The sequence below is a fragment of the Emys orbicularis genome, chromosome 3 (assembly GCF_028017835.1).
Source record: "Emys orbicularis isolate rEmyOrb1 chromosome 3, rEmyOrb1.hap1, whole genome shotgun sequence".
Lineage (NCBI taxonomy): Eukaryota > Metazoa > Chordata > Testudines > Emydidae > Emys > Emys orbicularis.
The window spans coordinates 4,929,535-4,957,342 of record NC_088685.1 but is presented as its reverse complement, the minus strand read 5'-3'; the positions used below and the strand labels follow the sequence as shown (position 1 = coordinate 4,957,342).

The window sequence follows — 27,808 nt, the reverse complement described above, 5'->3', positions numbered from 1 at the left end:
CAAACTTGATCAGTGATGACTTTATGTCTTCTCCTAGATCAGTGATAAAAATGTTAAATAGCGTAGGGCCAAGAACTGACACCTGCAGTACCCCACTGGAAACACACCCGCTCGAAGATGATTCCCTGTTTACAGTTACATTTTGAGACCTGTCAATTAGCCAGATTTTAATCCATTTAATATGTACCTTGTTGATTTTATATCATTCTAATTTCTTAATCAAAATGTCTTCTGGTACCAAGTCAAATGCCTTACAGAAATCTAAATATATTAAATCACTATTACCTTTATCAACCAACTTTGCAATCTCATCAATAAAAGATACCAAGTTAGTCTGATACAATCTATTTTCCATAAACCCATGTTGATTGGCATTAATGATATTACCCTCCTTTAATTCTTTATTAGTTGAGTCCATATCAGCCACTCCATTATCTTACCCCGGGATCGATGTCAGGCTGGCACGCCGATAATTATACGCTTGGTCCCATTGACCCTTTTTAAATAATGGCACAACCTTAGCTTTCTTCCAGTCTTCTGGAACTTCCCCAATATTCCAAGACTTACTGAAAATCAGTACTAATGATTGGGAGAGCTCCTTGGCCAGCTCTTTTAAAACTCTTGGATGCATGTTATCTGAACCTGCTGATTTTAAAATATTGAGCTTTAGTACTTGTTGTTTAACATTCTCCTGGGTTGCTATTGGAATGAAAAGCATATCATAATTTGATCTGAAAATATCTCCTAGCTTTTTCCCAAATACAGACCAGAAATATTTATTGAACACTTCTAACTTTATTGCATTATTAGTGTCAGTTCTGCCATTTCTGCCAGTTCTGCTAGGATTCCTTTGGTTCCTAATATACTATAAAAACTCCTTATTGTCCTTAACTCAGGTGGCCATAGATGGCTCCTTTTCCTCTTTGCTTCCCTTATCAATTTTCTCCTATTCCTAGTTTCTGCTTAGAGTTATTACTGTCAACTGTCCCATTCTTCCATTTATTATATACGTTTGTTTTTTTAATTATAGCTGCTTTCACTTCTTTCTGCTTCTAAGTCCAGTTATTTTTGTTGTTGTTTTTTTTAAAGCAGTGTAATGTTCTTTCTCTATTGTGGGATTGTGGCTTTTTGGGCATGTATACAATATTCTTAAGCAGTTCCTAATTATTATTCACATTTTTCTGTTTAAATTCTTTCTCTCAACTGATCTGGCCCATAATTGTTTTCAGCTTTGTGAAATTGGTGCTTTTAAATCACCAACTATATACATTACTGGTTTATACTTTATTCTGTTTGCACATAACAAATGTAATCAAGTCGTGATCCCTTGTACCTAAGCTACCACTAATTTTTATTTCTGTGACCAGTTCCTCTTTATCTGTTATGATGAAATCTAAGACAGGATTCCCCTGCATTGGAGGTTTTAATAGTTCCGAAACAAATTTTTTCAGAAATATTTGCAGAAAATGATGAAATTTGGACTTTTCATTCCGATTCGGGCTGAAAGGAAATTTTGACATGTCCGAATTTCTTCTGGGATGGAAATTCTGAATTTTGACCATCTCTAATAGGAGCCTCAGACAGGAATCACTTGGTGAATTTCTCTGTCCTGTGCTATTCAGAAAGTCAAATGAGATGATCATGGCCTTGAAATCCATGAATCGGGGAAGAAGGCACATGGCAAACTTCACCTCAGTCATGGCGCTTGTATGTTTTGGGGCAGGGGCCTGCCTTTATTCCATGTCCATTAGGCACCTCCCACACTTCTGGGTATTTGCTAAATAATAATTGACAGCTATGGGCAGAGTTGTGCATGTTTTCCATCTGCTGCTGCTACTGCTCTGTCTAAAGAGAACCACTAACCATCTTTACGTGTCATATTTCAGGGCCTCCAGGACCAAAAGGAGACCAAGGCAATGAAGGAATGGAAGGCGAACCTGGAGTTCCTGGTTTACCTGGACTAAGAGGTAACAGACCATGTACTAGGTGCCCACAGGAACTGCTCCAAAGCCCAGTGAAGTCAATAGAAAGATGCCCATTGACTTCACTGGGCTCTGGCATGCTGTTAGCACTACACAAATAATAACTACCAGTAACACAGAGATGAGCAAGACCCATTGGGTACCATCCCTGCAGCCAATACAGGCTTGTTTCCCACAGTTGATTCTCCAGCACTTTGTCCAGTCTGGTTTTAAATGACTCAAATGATGGAGTTTCCATCACATCCTTTAGGAGACTGAGCCGTAAACTAGGAGATCTCATTGTCCCAACATTTCCCCCTGTGCACCTCATTTTCATTGTTGGCTTAATTCTATTCTGTTAGTGTTACAACACATAACTACCTTTGAGTGGTTATGTAGAGCCCCAGACCTAGCAAGTGGTCTTGCAATGTGACCTAGAGGTTCGGACACCGGCTCCACAGGCAGTCAAGGGGCTCTATTCCCAGCTGTGCCATTGATTTGCCATGTGACCTTGCTAACTCGCTGCCCCTCTCTGTGCCTCAGTTTCCCCACTTGTAAGACTCAGGGTACCGATGCCAGCCCTCCTTGAAAGAAGCACCTCGAGGCGCTCTGGATAAAACACACTACAGAAGGGCTAATTATTACCCCTCGTTATGTCACCCTAGACAATTCCTCTCCCCCTCGTCTGCAGCATTCCAAATATTTTGGAGCAAAGATCCTGTTTCCCAGGCTTCTCAGGGTACGTCTACACTTACCGGAGGGTCCGGCGGCAGGCAATCGATGTTCTGGGATCGATCCCAGAAGTGCTCGCCGTCGACGCCGGTACTCCAGCTCGGCAAGAGGAGTACGCGGCATCGACGGGGGAGCCTGCCTGACGCGTCTGGACCCGCGGTAAGTTCGGACTAAGGTACTTCGAATTCAGCTACGTTATTAACGTAGCTGAATTTGCGTACCTTAGTCCGAAGTGGGGGCTTAGTGGGGACCAGGCCTTAGAGGCTGACTTCCAGAGATCACCGCCCTGGAATCTCAGCCCATGTTACTTCTTGACCTCTTTCCCCTCTGTAATCCGATCCCCTTTCTCCTTCCATTAAGCGAGGTTGGGTGGGATAGTTTGACTTCCTTTTGGTGCACCAGCTGTACTGCCCCAATATGCCACTATAGAGTGACCCCTGAATTACGGCAGGCTTATGGGGGCCTTCAGGTGTCCATCAGCCATCAACCATACCCACAGGCATCCCAGATAGGGAGGCTGCCCGCCGCCCGGGTCCTTGAGCCGCTGTAGGAATTAGCGCTTCTGGGGTCGGAGGGGGAGTGGCACGTCAGTCATCATCCGCCAGTCGCTGCCGTCCAACGCTGCGATGCCTTTGCCATACGAACACCGTGATTTGGGTACGGAGCTAAATAAACTCCCTGCTCCTTTGCATTCCTATGGACGGCCCCACGTGCTCAGAGACGCAAGGTGAGCCTTTGTCTCTGGCAGTGCTGATGGCTTGCTGGGATAGTTGCCGGGCCTGATAGTCTGCCAGGGCAAAATCTCTGTCTGCCAGCATGGTCCTTTGATATCCTCCAATGCTGCCTTCATTCACTGGAGTACCAATTTAATGTAAACAAACGAAGCAGCTGATTGCCTGCTCCTTTCATAGCCGCACGCTGCACGGGTCAGTGGAACTGAAGTTTGCAGCAAACCGATAACTTCTAAGCAGATGGTTTGCAGGCAGGAAACAAAGAGTTAGTATCAGCGACAGTAAAACCAAAGGCAGTGGGAAGCAGCCGCACACAGGTCCTGAAGGGCTGGGGAAGGGGAATTTGAGATCCTGGTGGGGTTGGGGATCTGGACCTTTCTTAGGGGGTTGCATGGAACTTTTTCAAGTTTCAGGAAACATTTCCCCCCTTAAGTTAAACCATTGTTTGTCAAGGCAAATTCAATTAAAAACAAAAGGAAAACATGTTTTTCTATCCAAGTGGAAGTCTCCGTGTTGGTCGAAAGGGGCTGAGACAGACATCTGCAGCAGCCCAGAACCAAACTGAATCAGACCACAAAAGTTCTGAGCCTCGTTTAGTGACCGGCCCGGATGGATAAAAACTTACCCAAAGTTTGGGGGTGTTTTTTTCAGCCCCTTTCTAGTTCTGATCCAAATCTAGAATTCCAGATTTGCAAGCAAGTCTTTTAGGTGGCACAACCAGTATCATAAAACAACCTGGAGAAGGCAGATGGGGAAAAGGCCTATTTGACCATGCAGTTTATCTCCCAGGCGATGCAAGGCTGTTCCCTCCAGGGTATTCTCCAGGGCTTTGTCTAGCCTCGTTTGTAACATCCCAAGCGATGGGGCTTTCACGCCTTCCATTGGGAGACTATTACACAGCTTCATAGACCTCCCGCCATGGGTCAGGGTGCCGTGGGGGAGAAGTCCTTCCACCCCCCACAGCAGATAGTTGCCCATTGAGCATGTGAAGAAAAATCACTGGGTTAGGCATCTAATCCCATTTACACCCCAAGACACTGACAATATCCAAATGACTCTCCTTTCCCAACACCCTGTCAAATGGATCCTGGCGACGTTGCTGGGGTGCAGAGAATCCCAGAATCCATCACCATACACAGGGTCAGCCAACACATTCTCTGTTTCATCCCACTCCCCATCTGATGAAAGAGTCGCTCTCAATTGGCTGCGAATACTGTTCTCTCGCCTGGAGAGGACAGGTTGGGTTTGACCATGTCAGCCACGTGACACGCTGGCTGAGTGCAAGCATTCCTGTCATCCTCTAGTGGCTGGATCCACAACAGCTGCTACTTGCTGCTGGCCTTCCTCCTATAGCTCCGATGCTTAAAGGCATGGGGTGTGCTGCTAGAAGCCCTATGTTTGAGCCTTGCTGATGACTTGGGTGTGCTAGGCTGGCTGGTCCTGTAAGATACACTCCCCTGCCCCAAGTGGGACTGTAAAACCAGCCAAGCTGGCAGAAAAACCCATCTGTTCTACTAAAGAGCTTGTCAGCAATGGCTACCCATGTTTGCTTCACGCTCCTTGACAGATTAATGGCTGTTTTTATTTGGGTTTAATCAGCATCACAAATGGATTGTCTGGCAGCTGCCGCCGCTGCTTTTTTTGTTTTATTTTTTAACTCTTTAAGATTTGTTTCCATTTTGAAACTTGCATGTACATTTCCGCCATTGCTGGCTCCTTTGCCTTTCACACGGGATCAAAGAAATTCTCCCAGCCACGGCATCACCATGGCCTGGAGCTTAGAAAGGAATTCAGCCTGTGATGGGGTGCAGGGGCAGTATGGAAAAGGCTACCTAGCCAGCATTAATTCCCCTTGTGCATAGCACCTTCTTCCCCCATTCAGACACCTCAGACAGCTGCAACTAATCAGATCCTGAAGCCCCACACCTGCCCTGGGATAGAGGTAAGAATTATGATGTCCCTAGAATGCAGCGCAGAAAGGGTTAGGGCCCAGTCGGTATCCCCTGGCACCGATGGGAAAACTCCCATTGACATGGGCTGCTAGGATGATCAGAGGAATAGAGAACCTGCCTTGTTAGAGGGACTTCAGGAGCTGGGCTTGTTTAGCCTAACCAAACAAAGGCTGAGGGGAGATGTAATTGTTCTCTATAAATACCTCAGAGGGATAAACACCAGGGAGGGAGAGGAGTTATTTCAGTTAAGGGCCAATATTGACACAAGAACAAATGGAGAGGAAATTGGCCATCAATATGTGTAGGCTTGAAATGAGGCGAAGGTTTCTCCCTGCCAGAGGAGTGACGTTCTGGAACCGCCTCCCAAGGGGAGCAGTGGGGGGCAAAACACCTAACTGGGTCCAAGACTGAACTTGATAAATTGGGAGGGGAGAGGGGGGAATGATACTATGGCTTATGACTCATCCGTGACTTCTGTTAGCATCTACAATGGCCAGAGATGGGGACACTAGCAGGGGAGGGCTCTGAGTCACTACAGAGAATTCTTCCCCAGGCATCTGGCTGGTGGGTCTTGCCCACATGCTCAGGGTCTAACTGATCATCATATTTGGGGTTGGGAAGGAATTTTCCTCCACATCTGATTAGCAGAGACCCTGGGGGTTTTCCACCTTCCTCTGCAGCATGGGGCACGGGACACTTGCAGGTTTAAACTAGTGTAAATGGTGGATTCTCTGTAACTTGATGTCTTGAAACCATGATTTGAGGACTTCAGTGACTCAGCCAGAGGTTCTGGGTCTGTTACAGGAGTGGGTGGGCGAGGTTCTGCGGCCTGCGAGGTGCAGGAGGTCAGACCAGATGATCATGATGGTCCCTTCTGGCCTTAGAGTCTATGAGACTTCCCTGGCCGCAGCACTGGGCCCTGAGGTTCAATTCACCCATGCAGAGGGACCAGCACAAGGCCCAGGTACTGCTTAAGTCCCACTGACACCCACAGATGGCGCATAGTCCTTGTACTATCCCTCTGGGCGGGACATACGTCACCCTGAGTGAGCTGCCGGGGGTCATGCAGCCAGCCAGGACACAGGCGGGTGCAACAGGACGGGATGGAGTCGAGATGCCATGGTTCCCAGTAACCGGCGCTCTCAGAGGAGCATATCGACTAGAGAGGGAAAAGTCCAATGAGATTGGGACACGATGCCCAGTGCTAAGTCAGTTCAGGGTTCTTTAAAGGCCCTTTAGGGATGCTGTGGGACGGACCCAGGAGATCGGGGCATCCTGTGGATTCTGGAGCTGCCCTGCTCCCATCACATGTCCTGCGGAGAGGTTGCCCTTTTGCATTTGGCTGAGTCGCTCTGTACCAAGCCCAAGCCCCCGCGAAGGCACCTGAAATGTTGCAACGTGAGCTGTAGATGTACCAATGGGTTCTTCACTGTGGAGGTTCGGATTAGGCTTGGGCCCGGACTAGAAGCCTGGATCCAGAGCCCCACTGAACACTGGGGAATTAGGGAGCTGTGTGTGAGCTTTGTAGTGCAGGCCTGTCTCCCGTTCCGATCTGCCAGGAGCAGCGAGGGGATTTGGTTTAGCAGGACGGCGGGATGGAGAGGGCGCGCCTGTCGTTGGTCTCACGCTGCCAGGTGGGCCCGGCAGAGCCAGTTAGCACGCAGCTGGCACGCAGGGTGCCTGCTCTTTCCCGGTTTGGTTTCCTGCTGTAATAACAACACCTTGTCTGTTGTTCGTTCCCAATCTAGGGCTCCCTGGGGAGAGAGGGCCTCTGGGACCACCCGGCCTGAAAGGAGACAAGGGAGACCTCGGCCCGTCCGGCCCTACTGGGATGCGAGGATTCAAAGGTACTGTTCAGGGTTCATGCTCCAGGCGCCTGGCATGGGGGTTCTTGGTTCTGTCTGGGCTTCCCGAGACGTGTTGGCTTTGGTGACACCTGCTGGTCAAATGTAGAGGAGAGACGATATCTCCCAGGTGCCTATATAGGGCCTGTTAATTAGTGGCCATTTAGAGGCCTGGGATGAAGGAGGATAAAACAGGGCCAGGATCCACCCAAACTCTATGCACCTGGACTTGCATCAGGCTTTTTATACGTCCCTCAGGATGGGAGGGGAGTTCTTACGTGCACACTCACTAGTCAGCCTTAGATCAGGGTTTATTTTCTGCCTTTTTGGTTTCTTGTGGTTTTGAAGCGGCTCATTATATCCCAGGTTAAAAACAGGTGTGAGATCATGGAGCGCAAACCGTTCTTTTGATGCCATGGTACAGCTAAAATGTTCCTATTTTAGCAGAGCAAATGAGTAGGTAGGCTGTCTAAAAAAATCGCATACTGTAAACTTAAAAAACACCCATAAGAAATGGTGATGTTTCCAAAACACGCACTTTCCGACTCAAACACCTTTTATTTTAGCTTATGGGAGCCAAGAAAGAACAAAAGTCAAGTCTCCCTGAGAGGTGCACAGTGTGTGTGTGTGTGTGTGTCTTTGTAATACTCTACAGCAACTCTAAAAACCAAAATGGCTGCTCTCTCTGCAGGTAGGCGCTGCACTTAGCGATTTAAAGGTGCAGAAAATGAAAGCATCATCATTTCAAGCCAGGTGCACCCACAGAAAGTTCCCAGTGAGGCCTGCTATTTCCTGCTTTGCATAAGAACCCCAGAGGGGTGAAGTGTGTGTATGTGGGGAGGTGGTCAGGCAGGGTTAATGGCATGCAGTACATGCTTCTCACACAAATAGACAACCCCTAACACAGAAACAGAGCAATTGACATGCAGCCCCTCTTAGTCTGGTGTCTTGTCTCTAAAAGAAATCAGGAAGGTGAAAGAAACCCTCCAGTGAACATTTATGGAATAACCTGCCCTGAAGACAACTTTCTTCCTGACTCCAGGCAGATACTGGTGGGCTTCTACTATAAAACATGGGGGTTGATATTCCTCACACATTTTTTGTCCTGTTCCTGCAAATGATTGTCATATAAATGTCTAAACTGTTTAGGAATTCCACTATGCTCTTAACTTCAATAATATACTGTGACAGTGAGTTCTCCAGGTTAACGGTGCATTGTGAAAACAAAACAAAAGTGTCTTCTTTTAACATACCTCTCGCTCTGAATCACACACATGCACCTGGTGCACCATGGGAAAAGTACCACAGAGAGTGAAACCTTTCAGCTTATCTGTACATCCATTAGAGATAGGAGACTGCATTAGATGGACCTCGGGTTAGGAACTGCCAGTCTGGATCAATCTGTCTACTCCCAAATATGTACTCAGCACCACAGCAATTACCACCAGCATCATTCCGGTCCATTGAAAGGACCAGTTCCTCCGTCTGTCCCTCGTTCCATGCCACCTTTGTAAGAGGAACTATTCCTGGTGGAATACACAGATTGCAAAGTAAAGTTGCAGCCCCAGGAAGCTCTGTCCTAAAGGGAAGAGATGTGGGAAAAGAGATGTATTGGTGCCATTGCTAAGTGGAGAGGAAGCCACACAAAGATCTCAGAGCTGCAGCCCTAGGTAAAGAGGGTGTCCTGCATATTTAGATCCTCGTAATGCAAACCAAAGAAGAGCAGATAGGGGAGTGCAGTAGATGGTACCGACTAGCTCTTCTCCAGCTCTGATGCTCTGTAAAAGAGGGAGAAATTAATTCCCTGGGGCTGGTTGTTTTGCAGCCAGGGAATGGGGGGCAAAAGAATTTCCTTGACCTCCCTCTTACAAGATTGAGTCGGAACTGGTTGCACTCTGGGGTGGAAACAGCCCCACACCACCACCACCAGCACCACCACCACCCATTTCCCAATAATTCAGTATGTCTTGGTTAAGTTGACTTGGCTTTGTTTGCCAGGTAAATATTCAGCAGTCCGCAATGGGCTAATCATGGGAAAGGTGTCCCGCTGATTTGCTCATGTCACCCTCTCATCATGGCCCATAGAGGAGATAAGCGCTAATATTACTACAACTAGGAAGGATGTGGACTACAGAAAGGATGTGGACAAATTGCAGAGGGCAACGAAAATGATTAGGGGGTTGGGGCACATGAATTACGAGGAGAGGCTGAGGGAACTGGGCTTGTTTAGTCTGCAGAAGAGAAGAGTGAGGGGGGATTTGATAGCCTTCAACTACCTGAAGGGGGGTTCCAAAGAGGATGGAGCTCGGCTGTTCTCAGTGGTAGCAGATGACCGAACAAGAAGTAATGGTCTCAAGTGGCAGTGGGGGAGGTCTAGGTTGGATATTGGGAAACACTATTTCACTAGGCGGGTGGTGAAGCACTGGAATGGGTTACCTAGGGAGGTGGTGGAATCTCCATCCTTAGAGGTTTTTAAGGCCCGGCTTGACAAAGCCCTGGCTGGGATGATTTAGTTGGGGATTGTTCCTGCTTTGAGCAGGGGGTGGGACTAGATGGCCATCTGAGGTCTCTTCCAACCCTAATCCTCTATGATTCTATGAACTAAGAGAAATTCTCCTTCATCTGGAGTCACAGGGGACTGAGAGCTTGCAAGAGACAGTCCTGAGTTCTACTTCCAATGTTGCATGTGTGCATTTGAGCTGGTGCCTGCGATGTGTGCATTGTCTGTATGCAGCCATGGAGTCATTAAAATAAGGTCATGGGATTCCTGGTAGCTTATAGGTGAGATGCACCAGGCTGGAATAGTAGCACTTTGTTTAGCCGCATGGATGGGTCCCCTTGACTATGCAGCACTGTGCCTGTTTCGTGACCCCCAGGGTGCACTGCAGCTAGCACTGGGAGGGGAGAGGTTTGAAACTCATGCACCTCCACGCAGGGGCGTGCTGTCCCTGTCGCATCCTGCAAACATGTGAGAAGAGGCGGGATTCTAGACCAAAAGGGCAGTGCCAGCAGGAGGACGGAGAGTCCTCTTCCCTCAGTGCCATGCAACAGCGAAACAAGAAGGATGCAGAAGGGCTCCCAGCTCTTCAAGGCAGATCCGGGGCACCATGATTTTGCCTTGTTCCATCCGTGCCACAAGCCAAATGACGCTGCTTCGGCCCCAGAAATATGTCAGGATGCTTGGATCATGAGCCTCAAAATCAAAGACTGTCCTATAAGTCGTGGAATGAGTGGCAACCCCGCCCTGCGGTAACTTTGGCGACCACGTACCAGATCCCAGCCTGGTTTGTCAAGAGGGGGAATCTGTTCTCCGCATTGGCCTCCCAGACGTCCTCTGCTCGGCACCGTCTTGCCTTCAGAGGGTTTCTCTGCTCCGAGGGCTGCATTGGCTCTTCAGATCTCCCGGCTGACTAGACCGTGTTTGTGCATGCTTGGAAGATGGAAAGCGCTTGACACTGTGAGTTGCTGTTATTAGCCCATGGCTCCCTCTTGCTGGAAAAGAACAAAGAATCCGTAAGCCCTGGTATGTCTGTGCGGGGACAGGACTGGAGCCGGCTCTGAGATATGTGCAGAAAAACACAGCTAGCTTCCTTCTCAGCCTACACGTGGCTTGATGCAGACAGCGGGGCCCTCACCCGTGTGGGCCTAGCCCTAGGCAGGATGTACTGGCACTGAAAGGAAGGAGGGAAGAAGAAGGGAGGATGAGAGAATAAATGTGTGGGTTGCAGTAGCTCCAGTTTGTTTTCTTTGTTTTACAGCCACTGACAATTTTCCTTACCGGGATTTTTAGAGATGAGTACAGTCCCTGAGGGCATGGGGCTTCAGCATCCGCAGCGGTGCCACTCGCCAGGCGTGGTGGCCATCACGTTCTAGCTCAGTCACAAGGTACAGGCTTGATGCAGGAACCACTGGCCGGTGTCCTGCAGCAGGTCAGACTAGATCAGGGGGTCTCAAAGTTTTGTTTCTTTTTGCTGGGACCCCCTTTGAAAATATTTCAGGCTGTGACGACACCCACCCCAAAAATGTGACAACCCTCCCCATCCCAGGCCACCCTTACTTCTGCACTGCTGCTGGTGGCAGCGCTGCCTTCAGAGCTGGGTGCCCAGCTAGCAGCCGCCGCTCTCCGGCCGCCCAGCTCCGAAGGCAGCACAGAAGTGAGGGTGGCAATACTGCGACCTCCCCTACAATAGGTTTGCAACCCCCTTTTGGGTTGGGACCCCGTGTTTGAGAAATGCTGGACTAGACGATCATCACAGTCCTGCGTCTTTTTCAAGAGCACTGCAATTCTTGGGGGGGCGGGGGCAGCAGCTCCTGATATCACAAAGGAGCTAGCGATCGGTGGTTACAATGTGGCTGGAAGCCAATCACACAACCTGCTTTTTGGCATCCCCCAGCCAAACCCACATGATAGTTATGGTCTGTGGTTTCCTTTCCTTTCTGAGACGAGGGGACGGTAGATTTTTCTCATCGACTGTTGCCAAATAACGGCTTGACAGGCAAAGAGTATTAAGCAAAGCTGAACTAACCTTTACTTCAGTCCCGGGCAAACACTCCCCCTCTTAACCCTGGAGTATGTTATTAAATACACATGTTTCCTGCACACCCATGCCAGTGTGTGTGTGTGTGTGTGGGAACGTTTGAGTCCTCGGCCCTGTAAATGTTTGTCCAACTTGATTAGACCCATTCAAGGCCAAAGTCTGCGTGAAAACAAAATTTGCCCAGCGGAAGGAGCATCTCTGCTTTCCAAGAGATGAGTCCAATAAGGAATCGCATTCTCTGGATGGACAATGTTATTAGAGTTGCGGTTTGAACCTGCACACATAAAATAAATACATTAAACTGTCCTGTGTGTGACTTAACGACTTCAACGTGGGCCTGTCGGGAAATATTACACTGGGAATCGCAGCCTATGATCCGGGAACACTGCCAAACCAGACGGGCTTTGTTTTTCTCACGGCGGGATAAGCTTTTCTCGTGTTCAAGACGACGTTTGAGAAACTCCTTCAAAAGGTCTCTCCTCTTTTAGTGCCTGCCCTTCCACTCCTCATCCTACATAAGGAAGACAATCTCCACCCCCGTCCCATCATCTTTACAGTGAACTCTGTTGTCAAGATCATTTCATTTGCTTAAATCAGTCTATAGTCATTGCTACGTGCCCTGAGCTGGGACTCACACTCTGAGTGTGAAGTCTGGCTGCTGGGTAAATAGTTTTCGTTAGCTACATTAATATGATGGCCAGGACATTAGGAATCAGCCTCCTTCATGCAGAAATAAGAGAACGGGGCTTGTTCATTTTCCCCACTCATATTGGCTTAATAGATATTGATCTACCTGCCCAATGCATCTTAGACCCTAGCAGGCTATCTCCAAGGTTTGCGTTTCAGGCTGGGGCTGGGAACAGGAAGGTGACTTTTTCCAAGGTCAGGCTGGATCTCAAACATGGTTGTCCGAGTAGAGCAGCAAGCAGGGTGGGAAAAGTCATGAACTTCTCCTGCGCTGCAGTAGTATCCACCTGTCCATCCACCCAGGTACTTACATGATCTTCATCATGGTAGAGAAGCCAGGAATGGGCGACAGGGGATGGATCACTTGATGATTCCCTGTTCTGTTCATTCCCTCTGGGGCACCTGGCATTAGCCACTGGTCTGACCCAATATGGCCATTCTTACGTTCTTAGAGTCTGGTGCTTGGTTTAATGAGAGGCTAATTTTTCGCTGTTGGCCTCAGGTGGGATATGTCACTTGGCAGGCACACCCAGCGTTTGTAGAGGCGAGACAGCACTTTTCCCACTGGGCAGTAAGTGATTAGGTTAAATTCACTTGGATCTGATTTCTGATTGTCCTGGGCTGCCGGGCAATAAGGCTGCTGGGGCCTATATGATAAATTGTGTCTCATGATCTCTTGCAGCTCTGGGCTTAGACTAATCGTTTGACCTGATCTGGCCCCTATGAGAGGCCCCTTGACTTTAGGTGAATGTTGCAGTCTTTGAGTTGCTGCCCTCAGGGGGTTAGAAATGACTGATTTTCTTTACCATCTAATGTGTAAGCTGGTCCCCTGGAGGGGTCACTGGTCCATGCGGAGGTGGGGATGGAGGATGCGTGACCGAGAATACCCCACCCTCTAGGGTTTAAACATTTAGAAATTTCCTCCCCGCTTTATCCATGATGGACCAATCCAGTGTTACCGCCCACGTTCCCGCACATGGGATCCCTTCCCCCTGGTCCTTTTTCTGACTGTCATCCACAAATGGCCCCTCCTAGCGGTTCAGGCTCAGGGGTAAATGGGGTAGGCCTCAGCTTCCAAATGTGGGTTTCAAAACTCCCCGAGTTTCAGGGGTGTTCAGATCTGGGGGACTGGTCCAGGCCCATCTCCAATAAATGGCCAAATACGCTGGCGGTAATTGCTGAATTTCTATGATTTATAGTCATTGCTGTAACTTATAGGAAGCAGACACATGGGGAGGCAATACTCCAGTTTCATGCTTTCAGTGAAGGGCTGGGTTTCTGGACTAGTAGCCTTTCATTGACACAATGCTTTTTGTCTGTGTATACTGAGCATAGTCATGTCACCGCTGACATGCAGCCACATCTGGGGTGGAGTGCTGCACCCAGCCAGAATACTCCACACTGCACCGTGGCATTGGGGAGGGGAGATTTTAGCTGTGGTCACTGGGACAAATCCCTTCTCGTTAGTAGCACCCCCGGTAGAATAGATAAGACCTTGGTTTTAAGGTCTCATGAAAAAAACACCCCTCACCCAATCCAAAGCCTGGCCAGAGGCCAGTTTGTCTACCTGGGAAGTACCACATGGAGGAATTGGATGGGAACTCTAACCAATGCCGGAGTTTGGCAGCTGTTACTAGAGCTAATTCTGATTTTTTGACTTAGCAATTCCAGCAAACAGAAATGTGATATTGTTCTGGCAGGAGCCACCAAGTGGCGCTGTTACACAGAGTCTGGCATATTGTTGTTCTTGGTGTGCATGTTATGGTCAGTCTTTGAAGAAGTGCGGTGTTGTTAGCGTTGTAGTGCACGTCTATGAATAGAAGCATTGCGGCTTGCAAGCAGCAGCAAGTTAGACGCACTGGGCAGCATTGGCGCCCTGCCTTAATCTCTCTCACTGGGACCAATTCTTAGGGCAGCGTTGCTCCCTGGGAACGGGGCACTGATATGGGCTGAGAGTCCTGGAAGAGGGGCTTGTCTGCATGTCATTTGTGACCACCTCTGCTTCAGGACTGGTGCGGTGTAAAGAAACAAGCTGCACTAGCAATACGCCCAAACTCCACGTCACTGATGTCTGCTGCAGCGGGAAGCCAGCCTGCAAGGCCCCGACATCTGCTACCACTCAGCAGTGAGGTGACAATATGGGTCTCCCCCAAATTCCATCCCTGCCCCCCCTCTCTGGACGCCTGGGTGAATCCCCAGAACACACCCTACTACCTCTCATGCAGGAGTGCTGGAGCAATTTTTATAGTGGGAGTGCTGCTGATGGAAACCATGTATCTGGTGTTTGTTATTACTACTTCAAGCCAGGGGGTGCGGCAGAACCCCCAGCACGCACAGTCCCAGCATGTCACGAGGCAAATATGCCCTGTCCCCTTTTTGGGATGGGGTAGGGGTCATTATAGCCCCGCGGTTAAGTCCATTCAACCACCCTTAGCCTCGGGGTGGTGCGGCCTATGGGCCAAAGTCAATATGGCTGCCTTTCCCTCAGGGCTGTGTGGTGTAATAGCCAGAGTGAGTATGGGTGTCCTGAGCCTTCCGGTAGGACAAAGCTGCAAACAGTCTAGGAAACTCAGCCCTCAAGCAAGGCGAAGCTACAAGTTGTCTAAGGATCAGGGGCTCTCTGACCCTTTATGTGGGATAGAGCAGTAGACAGTCTATCGCCTGGCGTTTTGGCTCAGGTAGGTGGCAGGCAAATGCAGGCCTCTTGGCCTAAGGTGGGGAGGCTGCCCCTGGGGTGGAGATGGCAGCAGGGGGTAGGAGGACCCGGGCCCACCCTACTCCACCAGGTCCCAGCCCAGGGCCCTAACAGTGGCAGATGGTTCCGCCACTGGGTCAGCAGGGAGCTGACCGCAACATACTGACAGCACCCGGCCCAATGGTCAGCCCCCCTGGCCACTTCCTACCCTGTCTCCTAGTGTGGTGGTCTGGGCATCCCCAGTGTCTCAGGGTTCCTCGGTTCGGGCAGTTCCCAGCAGTTCCAAGCTGTCTTGGGCATCCTCTTGTGTCGCTGTGTGGCTGGCTTCCACAGTCTGGGGTGTCAGCGCCTCCCAGGCTAGAGCTGGCTGTCTGCATCCTCCCTCTTCAGTGGTCAGCCTTGACTGATCTGAGTAGTTGCTCCCTTTATACCTGGTGTGACGTTGTGCACTCCATATGATGTTATGAAAATATGATAATGAGTGTGAATATAATGTAACTGGAACATGCTTCATGCAAAAGGTCTCTTGTAAGGCATCATTACAAAGCTTATAATCTACTGAGTGTGGTCATCCTGTTTGTATGAACATATCATTCTTGTATCTGAAACTAGTGAATATAACTCTGAGGTCCTATTGTAATTATGCAAAGTGTGGGCCATTAATGGTGGTTTGGAATCTTGATGGCTCCCATCAAATAGGACAATTGACTGTAGATGGCTCTGTTTACTTGCAAGCCTTCCTGTGAGTCGGGCTGGGAAGAATGAAGGCTTGGGGTCTCACAGGACATGTGACCCGGTCACCTGGTACTGGAATCCATCTTTAACCTGGTGCTTTTCCATTTAGAAGGGGGGGGGGGAACCCAGAGAGACAAAAGATTCCCGCCTTGTGCCAAAGCTATACAAGGGGGTGGAACAGAACAAAGGAGGCTTCAGTCATGAGAAATCCCCTAGCTACCACCTGAGCTGGAACAAGGGCTGTACCAGGGGAAAGGATTGATCCCAGACTAGGAAGGCATCCAGTCTGTGAAAGAAGCTTAGTGGAACATCTCTGAGGATGAGATTTTTATCTGTAATCAGTTTCTTAATGTATTAGGCTTAGACTTGCGTGTTTTTGTTTTATTTTGCTTGGTAACTTACTTGGTTCTGTTTGTTATTACTTGGAACCACTTAAATCCTACTTTTTATACTTAATAAAATCACTTTTGTTTATTAATTAACCCAGAATGAGTAATTAATACCTGGGGGAGCAAACAGCTGTGCATATCTCTCTATCAGTGTTATAGAGGCCGGACAATTTATGAGTTTACCCTGTATAAGCTTTATACAGAGTTAAATGGATCTATTTGGAGTTTGGATCCCATTGGGAGCTGGGTGTCTGGGTGCTAGAGACAGGAGCACTTCTTAAGCTGTTTTCAGTTAAGTCTTCAGCTTTTGGGGGACGTGGTTCAGACTTGGGTCTGTGTTTGCAGCAGGCTAGCATGTCTGGCTCAATAAGACAAGGTACTGAAGTCCCAAGCTGGCAGGGAAAACAGGCTCAGAGGTAGTCTCAGCATATCAGGTGGCAGTCCCAAGGGGGTCTCTGTGACCCAACCCATCATACCTGGGCTACAGCAGGAGCATGCCTAGCAGGGCTGAGAGGGTGTGGCCTCCTCAGCCAATAGGGTGGGGTTAACCCCTTCCAGACCAGTGTGGGGCAAGCGTGCCCTGTTACACAGCACCACTGCCATCTTGGCAGAAAAAGGACACAACTCAGCTGTAATGATATCAAGGAGATTATTGCTGAGGCTGCTGGACACAGACAGACCCTGTGGTTCTCTCTGGATCTCTAGCTCCCAGACTGACTTCCAAGGCCTGTGCTGTTTAGGTGTCAGCACACAAGGGTCTGTCAGTCACGGAATGGATGACTATATGCCAGTCACCTGTGTACTTCGGTGGAAGATCCATGAACTTTAACAGCTAGATGAGCTAACAGAGACCGGAGGGGAAATCAGAGGTAAGAGGCTACACTCTCTGTTCTCTGACTGAGCTGTCTCGGAGGGGGAGAAGGGTAGATAAGCCTTCCAGGAAGCCGAGGAAATGAAAGGCTGTTTATGGGGAGATGCCAATGCAAGCAAAGAAGGCCAAGACAAATTCTAAAATAAGCAAGCGAATCTAAGCGCATGGAGCACAAAGCGTTTGCCCTGGCCCTGCAGGACGAAGGACGTGGCTGAGACGGAGCAGCCGGGGAAGGGGACCATGGAAGAGATCTATGTCCAGTGTCTCATGGATGCAGCGGCTGGTGCTCCTGTCCCTGGGCTAGACGGCCACAGGTTCAGTTCCCAATCTAGCGATGGGGGGGTAGCGCCATGGAGACCTCCCCCGTGTTCCTTCCTTGGAGCAGCAAACAAGATTTGGAGGGGGGAGACCTTCAGCTGGTATGAACTGGCATTGAAGTACATTTGCATCAGCCGAGATCTGGCTCAAAAAGCTGCTCCCATTAGCAAGAGGTGACGCTTAAACCTAAAGGCAACTACAAAGAGCCTGCATGCTGCATCTAAGGACAGCTATCCCAGCATCCTCCCCTTCCCAGCAGAAGGCGGGGCTTCCCTAAGCACTGCCTACCCTGTTCTGACCCCTGCTCCACCCCATGCTGGGAACGTGAGGGGTAATTGGTTCATCTCCAGGAAGCTCTGGAGAGAGAGAAGGGGTTAAGAAGAAGAGGAATGGTCCATACAGCACCCGGGCCATATCTGCAGGGAGATGGTGGAGACGGTACCCAGGATCTGCTCAGTCCTTTTCTTGTAGGAGGGGGAGGGATAGCTCAGTGGTTTGAGCATTGGCCTGCTAAACCTAGGGTTGTGAGTTCAATCCTTGAGGGGGCCACTTAGGGATCTGGGGCAAAATCAGTACTTGGTCCTGCTAGTGAAGGTAGGGGGTTGGACTTGATGACTTTTCAAGGTCCCTTCCAGTTCTGAGATAGGTATATCTCTATATTATTATGAATTAGATGCACTGGGCGGCATTGACCTGTATTGGAGGCAAATGAGTTACGCTGTGGGGGAATGTGGCCCTTTGAAGCTCCTCATCTTAGCAGTTTGGGCGCTAGACCTAGGTTTACACCCCTGCTAAGCTACAGCCTCCCTGTTCAACCCTGGGCAAAGCACTGAGGGTAAAATGGCCCAAAACGCCTCTGTCCGACTGAAAGGCACTTTTGTAAAGTTTACCCATAGTCTCTCTGGCCCCGGTCCCCAAAGGTATCAAGACACCTAACTCCTGTTTGTTTATCTGGGAATTAGGTGCTTTAAATACCTTTTGAGAAGCGAAGACTATGTGCCTCAGTTTCCCTTATGTGTTAAATGGGGATAATCATAGAAATGTAGGGCTGGAAGAGACCTCAAGAGGTCACCAAGTCCCGCCCCCCTGTGCAGAGACAGGACCAGCTAAATATTGACCTCCTTTCTAAAACGCTTTGAGATCTACCGATGAAAAAGCTACACAACAGCTTGTTATTATTATTGTTATTTATTGCCATAGAAAGATACAGTTTACTGTCTAGCTGGGCGTGCGGAGGGTGGCCTTTGAAGTGAGCCTTAATTACAAATTTCCCCTCTGCTTTGCGCAGGCGTTACAGATGCCCTGGAGCTGTGTCTCAGAGCTGACGTTTGCCCTGGTCTCCTTGGCTTACATTATTATTATTTATTTGCATTGCCTTCATTATTTGTAGCAACTAGTGGTTCCAGTCAGGAACCAGCGCCCCATTGCGCTAGGCACTGTACGTACATGAAATAAACAAACAGTCCCTGCCTCAAAGGGCTGACAGGCTGAACATGTGATGAGAGACAATGGGGCAGGGATAGGGGTAGCAGCAAACTGAGTTTGGTCTAAGAAGTACCCATCCACAGTTCACCCAGGGCCTGATCCAAAGCCCATTGAAGTCGATGGAAGTCTTTCTATGGACTTCACTGGGTTTTTGATCAGGGCCCAGCTGACAGTATTGTGTGTGCTGTCTGCCTGATTACGCCTCCTTCCACCCCAGAGGTAACTGCATTTTGATGGCACTGTATGTATTTGCACTCGGTTAGAGTTTTGCCCAGGTAAGGGCTAAGTGAAAACTGAGTGACTCAGAAGTTAGGCCTAAATCTATCAAGTGCTTGGGATAAAAGGTGCTATATACATTTAAGAGGCTGTTCTTGAAAGAACCTAGTATACAGAAGAATCACTTCTCTCACGACTGAAATGCGGCCACCTCTGGGGTGGAACATAGCAGCTGTTTAACAATGCACAACAACAGTACACTTCACCCTGTGTTTAAATGCAGCCACCTCTGGGGTGGAACATTGCAACCTTTTTAACAGTGCACAGCAATACTCCCAAGCAATTTAGAGAAGAGAGAGAAGATTACGAAATCCACTTGAAACTTCAGGGGGAATTGAAGGAGTGTAAGTAACTCAACCTCCTTGTGGCTCAATTTCCCCACCTTAAATTGGGATTCATAATCATAGGAGTGTTGGGAGGATTAATTCATTCATTCATTAAGCAGGTAGTGTTTGAACAGCTCACTGAAACCGGACAGTTCTGTATAAATGCCAAGCACTATTACTATTTTCTGGAGTGATTGGTAATCGCTGAATTGTAGTACGTTAAAAAAAGGCTTATTAGGTTATTTTATCCATCCTCCCAATGCAGAATTTCCCCCTGGACCTTATAGTGTCTCATTTTAAATTCCCCGGCCAAATGGGGCTCCGACCTTTCCACTGACTTTCTCCTTCCCACTTTGGAATAGATCTCACTGTTAGACAACATTTCCTGAGATGCAGCTTGGGTTTTCCTTTACTCATTGTCACCTCATTGCTTCCAGTTCCATATCCTCAAATTAATCCAAACAGTCTTCTCCCTCCTTGGCATTTTACCCTTCAAATACTTGCAGTCAGTTAGCAGCACCTCCTGTAGCTGTTATGTGGCTAACCTCTTGCCTTGCATCGCTGCGCGCTGTTAAACAGTTGCTGGGTTTCTTCTCAGAGGTGGCTTCCTGTCACTGGAGGAGGGGCATCTACACCAGCACTAGTTAGAGAATGGAAAGTATTTTACATGGAAAAATTAGAAAGAAACAAAAAAAAAACTTTTTTTTTTTTTAAGTTTTCTCAAAAATAAATCAGGTTTTTTGACCAAAATCTGGACATTTTGAAGGAAATGACAATTGTGTGAATACAAAGGCTGGGTTCTGTCAAGAAATAAGGTTTAAATCAGCATACACAGTAAGCATGTGAAGGCCTGGGGGATCATTTGGGATAGGAGGTGCTGTAGAAAGGGGCGTTCACGCTGGGCTAAGAGAGAGGGCATCCTGTGGATGGTGTCCATTCTAATGGATTTGCTGTAACCCAATCAGAGCCCTGGGTTATTCAGGCAAATCAGCTTTGAGTAGACTTCGTAATCCCTCTCCCCCACAAGCCTGAAATGTGAAGGGGGCAGAGATCTGGGACGACGGAGAACCAGTCGGTGGTTACGGGTCTATAACCAGACTCCCAGTACCATGCGCTGCACACTGTATAGCAGCATCTCTGGCCTCTCTCCTGCTGTTCTCTGTTCTGCACTCATCTGCTTTTCATCAGCAGAGCGGGCTCTGGGCAGGTTTCTTCCATTGGACACAGCTGAGGCAGCCCTTGGGAGCAATCGTCTTCCCAAAGCCTCCAAGCTAAAGGGCAAGAATTTCCTTCATGGATTTTTTTTCATTGCAACTCATGTGTGTTGTTTGTTGTTACCACGCGGAGACCAAATAGAAGGACGTGTCAAAGCCGGGCCTGGATATCGCTCGCAGCATCCGCGTTGAAGGGCTCGGGCCCGGGGGCAGCTTGTGGATGGTTCGCGGAGAGTACCAGCAATCATGGCGGTGCCCTTTCGTTCCTCTTCTCGCTTCCCTTCCGGTGACCTGCCAACAGGTGCGGGAGGGCGGAGAAGCAAAGGGTTTTAATAGGGGACTGCGATCCAGTCTCTGGATGTCATGTGTACGCGCCTAGAGCAATAAACGCATGCATTTTAAATGCATCTCGGCTAGGGCAGGGTTCTGTCCTGCAAGTTCCATTCAGGACGTAGTCCATAGGCAGCAGCATCGGACGAGGAAGGAGCAGCCCATGCTCCATGGCAGTTCTGGAATGGCCATACATTGCATATGATGCAGTGTAGCTGGTAGGTTTGAGCCAGTACGTGGAACGGAGGGGAATGTGTAGGAAGATGGGTACTACCATTCTCCATCTAGGCCTCTCTCCTGCCTCTGATAGTAGCCAACACCAGATGCTTCAGCGGGACGCTATGCACACAAGCCTCACGCACACCATTAGTAACAGCTGTGTTTATGTAACCAGTGTTGTGACACTCTTGTCTGACCCGATTACAACACCGCAGATCGGTTGTGTGCACCTGGCATCATTCCTTCACCACGCAGCCATGTGTCATCTGTGTTCGTGGGTCCCCACCCACCACCCCTTGTAACCACTTTTGTTTCAGAGCATGCTGGGAAAACTCTGGGCAGCTATCCCATAGTGCCTCAGGAGTGGCCTGGGGGACATGCCTAGAGAGGAATGTCCTAATGCACAGAGAGAAGAAAAAACAACCAGTCCATTTACACAAGCACAGTGAAGGGGTTCGCACAGCAAATAGCAGTGTGAGGACACGATTGCTGGAGGACAGTCACGTGCAATCCAAACCACTGACAGAGATGACACACTGTTCATTATCACGGTTACTAACCATATATCAACCCCGTTGCTGTTTAAAGCCAACCTGGTTACAGAGTAGAGGCCTTAATTCACCAGGAGCATGACTAGGGCTGGTCAAAAATTTTCCACCGAGACAATTTTTTTTTTAACAAGAAAATGGGGGTTTGACTAACCCACGTTTTTCGTGAGACGTGCCTGCTCTCCATGGAACATCTCGATATTTGGTCAAAAAGGCAAATGCCCCAAAAGCTGAAATATTTCAATTCAAAATCGTGCTGCTGCACCTCATGGGAGTTGTAGTTCAGATGCCTTATGCTCACACTCTCTTCTGTGAAAAACAACGAGGAGTCCAGTGGCACCTTAAAGACTAACAGATTTATTTGGGCATAAACTTTCGTGGATAAAAAACCCACTTCTTCAGATGCATGGAGTGCAAATTACAGATACAGGCATAAATATACTGACACATGAAGAGAAGGGAGTTACCTTACAGGTGAAGAACCAATGTTGTCCCTAGCCTCTGTCTGTCAGAGGGTGGAGATGGATGGCAGGAGAGAGATCACTTGATCATTGCCTGTTAGGTTCACTCCCTCTGGGGCACCTGGCATTGGCCACTGTCGGTAGACAGGATACTGGGCTAGATGGACCTTTGGTCTGACCCGGTACGGCCTTTCTTATGTTCTTATGTTGACAGGGCCAGTTCAGTCAGGGTGGATGTGATCCACTCGCAATAACTGATGAGGAGGTGTCAATACCAAGAGAGGGAAAATTGCTTTTGTAGTGAGCCAGCCACTCCCAGTCCCTATTCAAGCCCAAATTAATGGTGTTAAGTTTTCAAATGAATTGTAGCTCTGCAGTTTCTCTTTGAAGTCTGTTTTTGAAGTGTTTTTGTTGCAGGATGGCTACTTTTAAATCTGTTATTGAGTGTCCAGGGAGATTGAAGTGTTCTCCTACTGGTCCTCCTTTGGCATGCCCAGGTACTGCCGGTGGGCCTGCAGATTGAGTCTTTGTATGTGCAGATGGGAACGGAGGTGTCCAGAAACCCATTTGTCTGTGCAAATGGAATGGTCGTAACGGCACTCACAAAAAGAGGAGTCTGAGTGCAGGCAGACCTTGGGCAAACCCCCGCCCATGCCAAGGACTAGCACAACGCTGTCTGCCAGTGATGGGATTTAAACTCCGAGGGGAGGTTAGTGAGAGTCAAGTGATGCCCAGGGCTCAGGCTGCATCAGGGTGAATTTCACCCTTTATCAAGGTTCTGCCCCAACAAGCCCACAGCCTATTTTGTAAGAATCCGGGATTGCCTCAGTGTCCTAGGGCAACATTTCCCCTCCCAGAGCTGTTGGGCGGTGCCAGGGCTGCTGTTTGCCCGTAACTGAAGAGTTCCTTGGGAGGAAAGGTGCTACATTACTCCTCCCGGACCCAGTTTCCAGAGTGGCTCAGACTGTGTGCTCCAGAGGAAGGTGTACGTGCTGCTCCGACATTTAATATCGTGTCCCAGGGAGAAATCTCTTCCTCAGTTCAGCTGGCAATCGGTTTCGGATCTCCTCATATCTTATGCTGTCATTTGTATCCTCAGATATTGTTCTTCTCCATAGAAATGTCAAATCCTTTTAAACTTAGTAACCTATTTGCTTCCATCGTATCCTGCAGTGGTGAGTTCCACAGGTTATTTGTAAGTCTATATGTGTGTGTGTGTGTGCCTGTGTGTATGTGAAATGAAAGAAATAAAGCACTGGGTTTTATCCATTTGGCATTGGTTGCCAAACAGGAAACAGCTCGTGAAATTAACACGTCCTGAATGTTCTCTTCCCCCAAAGTTGTCTGGCTTTATCTCCAGTTGGTTCCTGAGCCAGAGATATTTTAGCAGATCTGAAGTTTATCCACTTTCTTGCACTGTGATGCATTTAGTCCGTCACGACCTGATACGATCTTTCTCTCATTTCTCAGGTGATCGAGGCCAGAAAGGAGAGAAGGGAGACAGAGGTGGCGAAACAGGTAAGCGGCTGCTATTGTGAGTGGTAATTGCTGTTGCGCTTCTCCCAAGGAGGTGATATAGGCCCTGCTGTTGGCCTATTGTAGATACTGCAATGGGTACAGGGGGTAAGGAATTGCTTCTTTATTCTCCCCCAACATGTAAGTGACTAGTCTGTGCCCTGAAGAATTTGATGGGATTCCCACTTTGTGTCCCTTGTAGCTGCAGATGTTCTGGTCATCACATGATTGACTCCTCCTTAACAATATTCTGCCGTTCTCTCTGGAGCTGCCCTGTGTGTAACACTGACGTTTATACGCGGCCTGTGTTTATCCCTCTGTGTTGGGCTTCTTCAGTGTTCTCCTTCCGTATCCCTCCAGCTTAGTGTCCATTCCAGCTCTGCCCCCTCCGCTCTGAGGAGACTGTGGCTGCACCTGTGAAATGCTCCCCAGGCTTGGGTGTGGCTGAGACTCAACTTCCTGGAGCCAGGGCTCTTGGGTAGCCTGCGAAATCAAGCTGCGTGATCAGAGAGGCTTTAAGGCAAAGGTTATCCTTAAGAGCAATTCTCTTGAACCTTCTGTGCGCTAAGGGCTTGCCTACGTAAACAATTAAGCTGTGGCAAGCTGGGGTGTGAATCTAGCCTGTAACTAGTGTTAACGGTTTGTCAGAGCACTTTGAAGCGGGATGAGCTCAGACCACATTAACGAACGGTTCACGCGCGTCAGCAGGGCGCACACGGACAATTTAGTCCGCGGCAGGCTCGTGCTGGATTGAGTCACGCCCCAGCGTGCCGCGGTCTAATGGCTCATATGGACAAAGATCTAAAACAATTTGGACCTGTGACGCTCCACTGACGCAGCTCCACTGGTGGTAGCAGGGGCGGGGTCTGCCCTTTGCCACTGTGGCGTCGAAGCCTCTTCGGGCTGTTAAGGAAGCTAAGTAGTTGTGAGGTGAGAGAAAAAGATTTAGCTGGGGTTGGTCCTGCTTTGAGCAGGGGGTTGGACTAGATACCTCCTGAGGTCTCTTCCAACCCTGATATTCTATGATTCTACTGTCATGGATCAGGAAGGAACTGAGACGGAGAACAAAAAGTAGGAGCAAATCATCCATCGTCATCATGGCCAGAGGTTAACGGCGGGTACCACAAGGCTCTGTACGAGGACCAGTGTTTACTAGTAATCTGGAAAAAGGGGAGGATAAAGTGGCAAGATCTGCAGATGACACACAATGAACTGGGTTTGACTCATTGAGTCTACAAGACTATGAGGCCACGTCTACCCTACAACGACCCAGCTGCAGTTGTGCCGCCACGGTGCCGGAGCATGGACATTTCCTACATCGACGGAAGATGTTTTTCCATTCTGTGGGCAATCCACCTCTCCGAGAGGCGGTAGGTAGGACACCTCAGTGTGTCCACATTGGGGATTGTCTCCCTAACTACATTGCCCAAGCGTGACATTTTTCACAGTCCCGAGTGATGGAGCTAGGTTGATCTAGTTTTTACATGTAGACCAGGCTCCATGCCAGCTGAAATTCAGTACTGACAAATGCCACGGTAATGCACCTCGGAAGACATAATTCGGAGTGCTGGTACGCAGTGCTGAGTCCTCCAACATGGAGGAGATGAATTCTGCGTGCCTGGGGACTGAGGCGGGAGATAGACATATTTATCACCATACACACTTGTGTACCGATAGTGCAGCTATTCCAGCATAGCCTTTATTCCACTGCCCAGCATCTCTTATTAATATCCAGATATTGGAATATCCAGAGCAAAATCTTCCAGCGCTGTTAAACAAAACATGTCCAGGCTGATTCCACTGCAGCAAAGGCTCTTGGCAGGAGAGGGTTGGCTCCATCCAGGCTAATCAGGATCAGGATGTTGATACCTGCAGCTGAGTGACTTTCTGCCTCCCAGTTCTTCCCTGGAAATAAACAAGGTCGGTGGATCAAGTTCAAATCTGCCAATTCATTTGGCCACGCACATTGATTTATTTTTACTGGCAAATTAAGCTTGTTGCCTCTAAACTGGCTGTAGAGTGCCAGAGTTTTGACCTTGTTCCTTCCCGGGCACAACCCTTCCATTGCAGCCTGTCCTCAGGCTCCGTCAGTAATGAACACCAGACATCCCCTTCCGTGCACTAGCACTAGGGTGTTCTTTCACTAGGACAGCGTAAGCATAGGGATGGGGCTTTGGGGCTGACCTAAGACTAACAGAATCAGGTGGTGACGTGTCCTTTATAATCTGGGCTGGGACTCTGGAACAACCACAGATCCCAGCCGAGCCATCCCAGTTTTAGGGGAATATCCAGTGGGAGCTGGGACCAGATGTTACGGGGAGTGTTTAGCGACTCGTGCACAGCTCTCCAGCCCAGCGGGATGTACTGAATAAAGCTGCTAGGTCTTTGCCTTAGCTAGCCATGGTGTATTCAAGGTAGGCTGGGATGCAGCAGTGGCAGAAGCCAGTGACCTGGTGGGCTAGCAATTAGTAGGCTGTAATACCATGTGGGAGGAGGCAGGGTTCTGTTCCTTTCCCCAGATCGGCAGCAGTTGGCGGGGCCAATCCAGGAGAGGATGCATCCAGCCTTCTTTCACCAGGATGGCTGCAGCCATAACCTGAGGATGGAGGAAGCAATAGGGAAGGGGAGCGGAGTGGGAGGAGCTTGATGGGCTCACAGAACCCAGGCCCTGAAAAACACCAGGATGCAGATCCAGACTCTGGATTCTTCCACCTCTGGATCCTGCCTCCCATGACAGCTGTGCTCCACCAGAGCCAGGAAACAGCCGAGAACTTTCCCCGGGGCTGGACCTAGCCTGTGGAACTCACTGCCACAAGAGACAACTCTACCCACTAAATGCAAGACTCATCCCTTTGACTTAGCTTTCCCGCCCTAAGTGCTTCATGCAGTCACACACGGACGACAGACTCCTCTGCCATCAACCCAAGCTCTTTCTCCTGCCGCTGGGAAGGGAAGCAGAGCGAGAAATTGTTGTTCTCTATATTTCTTTTTAACTCCTTAGGAAGTGCTCAGACCTGGCACGGATGGTCCCTCTGAGCGGACAGAGTGTGAGCTGGGGCACTGGCAGGGAAGAAAGCCTTCTCTGGAAGCATGAAATCACTACTTCCAGGAACGCGTGATCCCTCCCCTGCAAGCTGGGGACACGCCGAACTCTCGAATAGCCTCCTCGTGCCTTTGAATGGCTTTTCCAGGAATCCCTGCCCTGCAGAGGCTGGCCTGGAGGAGGGACCAGCCAGAGAGTCCTCTTCTGGGAAATGAGAAATCCCAGAGAGTAACCAGTTCCCTCAAGCTGTTTGTTTTTATTCCGGGCGTGGGAGAGGGACTGGAGGGTAAGCCGTGATATTATCTATGGGGCAGAGATCCTGGACGAGTAAACAGAGCCCAGGGAGTGACACGCTCTCATCCCCTGCATATGCTTCTGCAGGGACGGGAGGAGTGAACGGCAGGGGGGACGGCGCTGGGAAATAGGGGCTGACTGGGGCAGCGGGACCGCCCGGAGGACAGAAGGCTCAATGGGCAGAAGGCAGTTAGTGCATCAAAAAACAAAGGAGCCAGGCCATAGGCACCGAGTCTGTGGGTGCTCTGAGGCTCAAGCACCCACAGAAAAAAAATAGGGGGTTCTCAGCACCCACCAACCACAGCTGTTCAGCGGGGGCTGACGATCAGCTGTTCGGCGGCTGGCAGGAGGCACTCGGGGGAGCGCAGCGAGCGGTGGGCAGGCGGGGGGCCTCGGGGGAGGGGGCAAAGTGGAGGCAGGAAGAGGTGGAGCAAGGGCAGGGCCTTGGGGGAAGAGGTGGAGTGGGGGCGGGGCCTTGGGGCGGAGCGGGGGTGGAGCACGCACCTGGAAAAATATAAGTCCGCGCCTGTGAGCCAGGCAATGAAAGGAGGTTACAGGGTCAGGGTAAAGCGACAGCAGGATGCAGCCGAACAACGGGGAGCGGAAAGCCTGAGGCACAGAGGGGAGGGGAGCCGCCAGGAAGG

General features: G+C 49.4%; 1 protein-coding gene across 1 annotated transcript in view; it reads left to right on the top strand.

Moving 5' to 3' along the window:
- SCARA5 (scavenger receptor class A member 5) overlaps positions 1 to 27,808 on the top strand; it is a 143,599-nt gene that overhangs the window by 85,184 nt on the left and 30,607 nt on the right. The window contains exons 5-7 of the mRNA XM_065401840.1: positions 1,887 to 1,967; positions 7,125 to 7,223; positions 23,783 to 23,830. Coding sequence (XP_065257912.1) covers positions 1,887 to 1,967; positions 7,125 to 7,223; positions 23,783 to 23,830 — 228 coding nt within the window. The remainder of the gene's footprint in view (positions 1 to 1,886; positions 1,968 to 7,124; positions 7,224 to 23,782; positions 23,831 to 27,808) is intronic.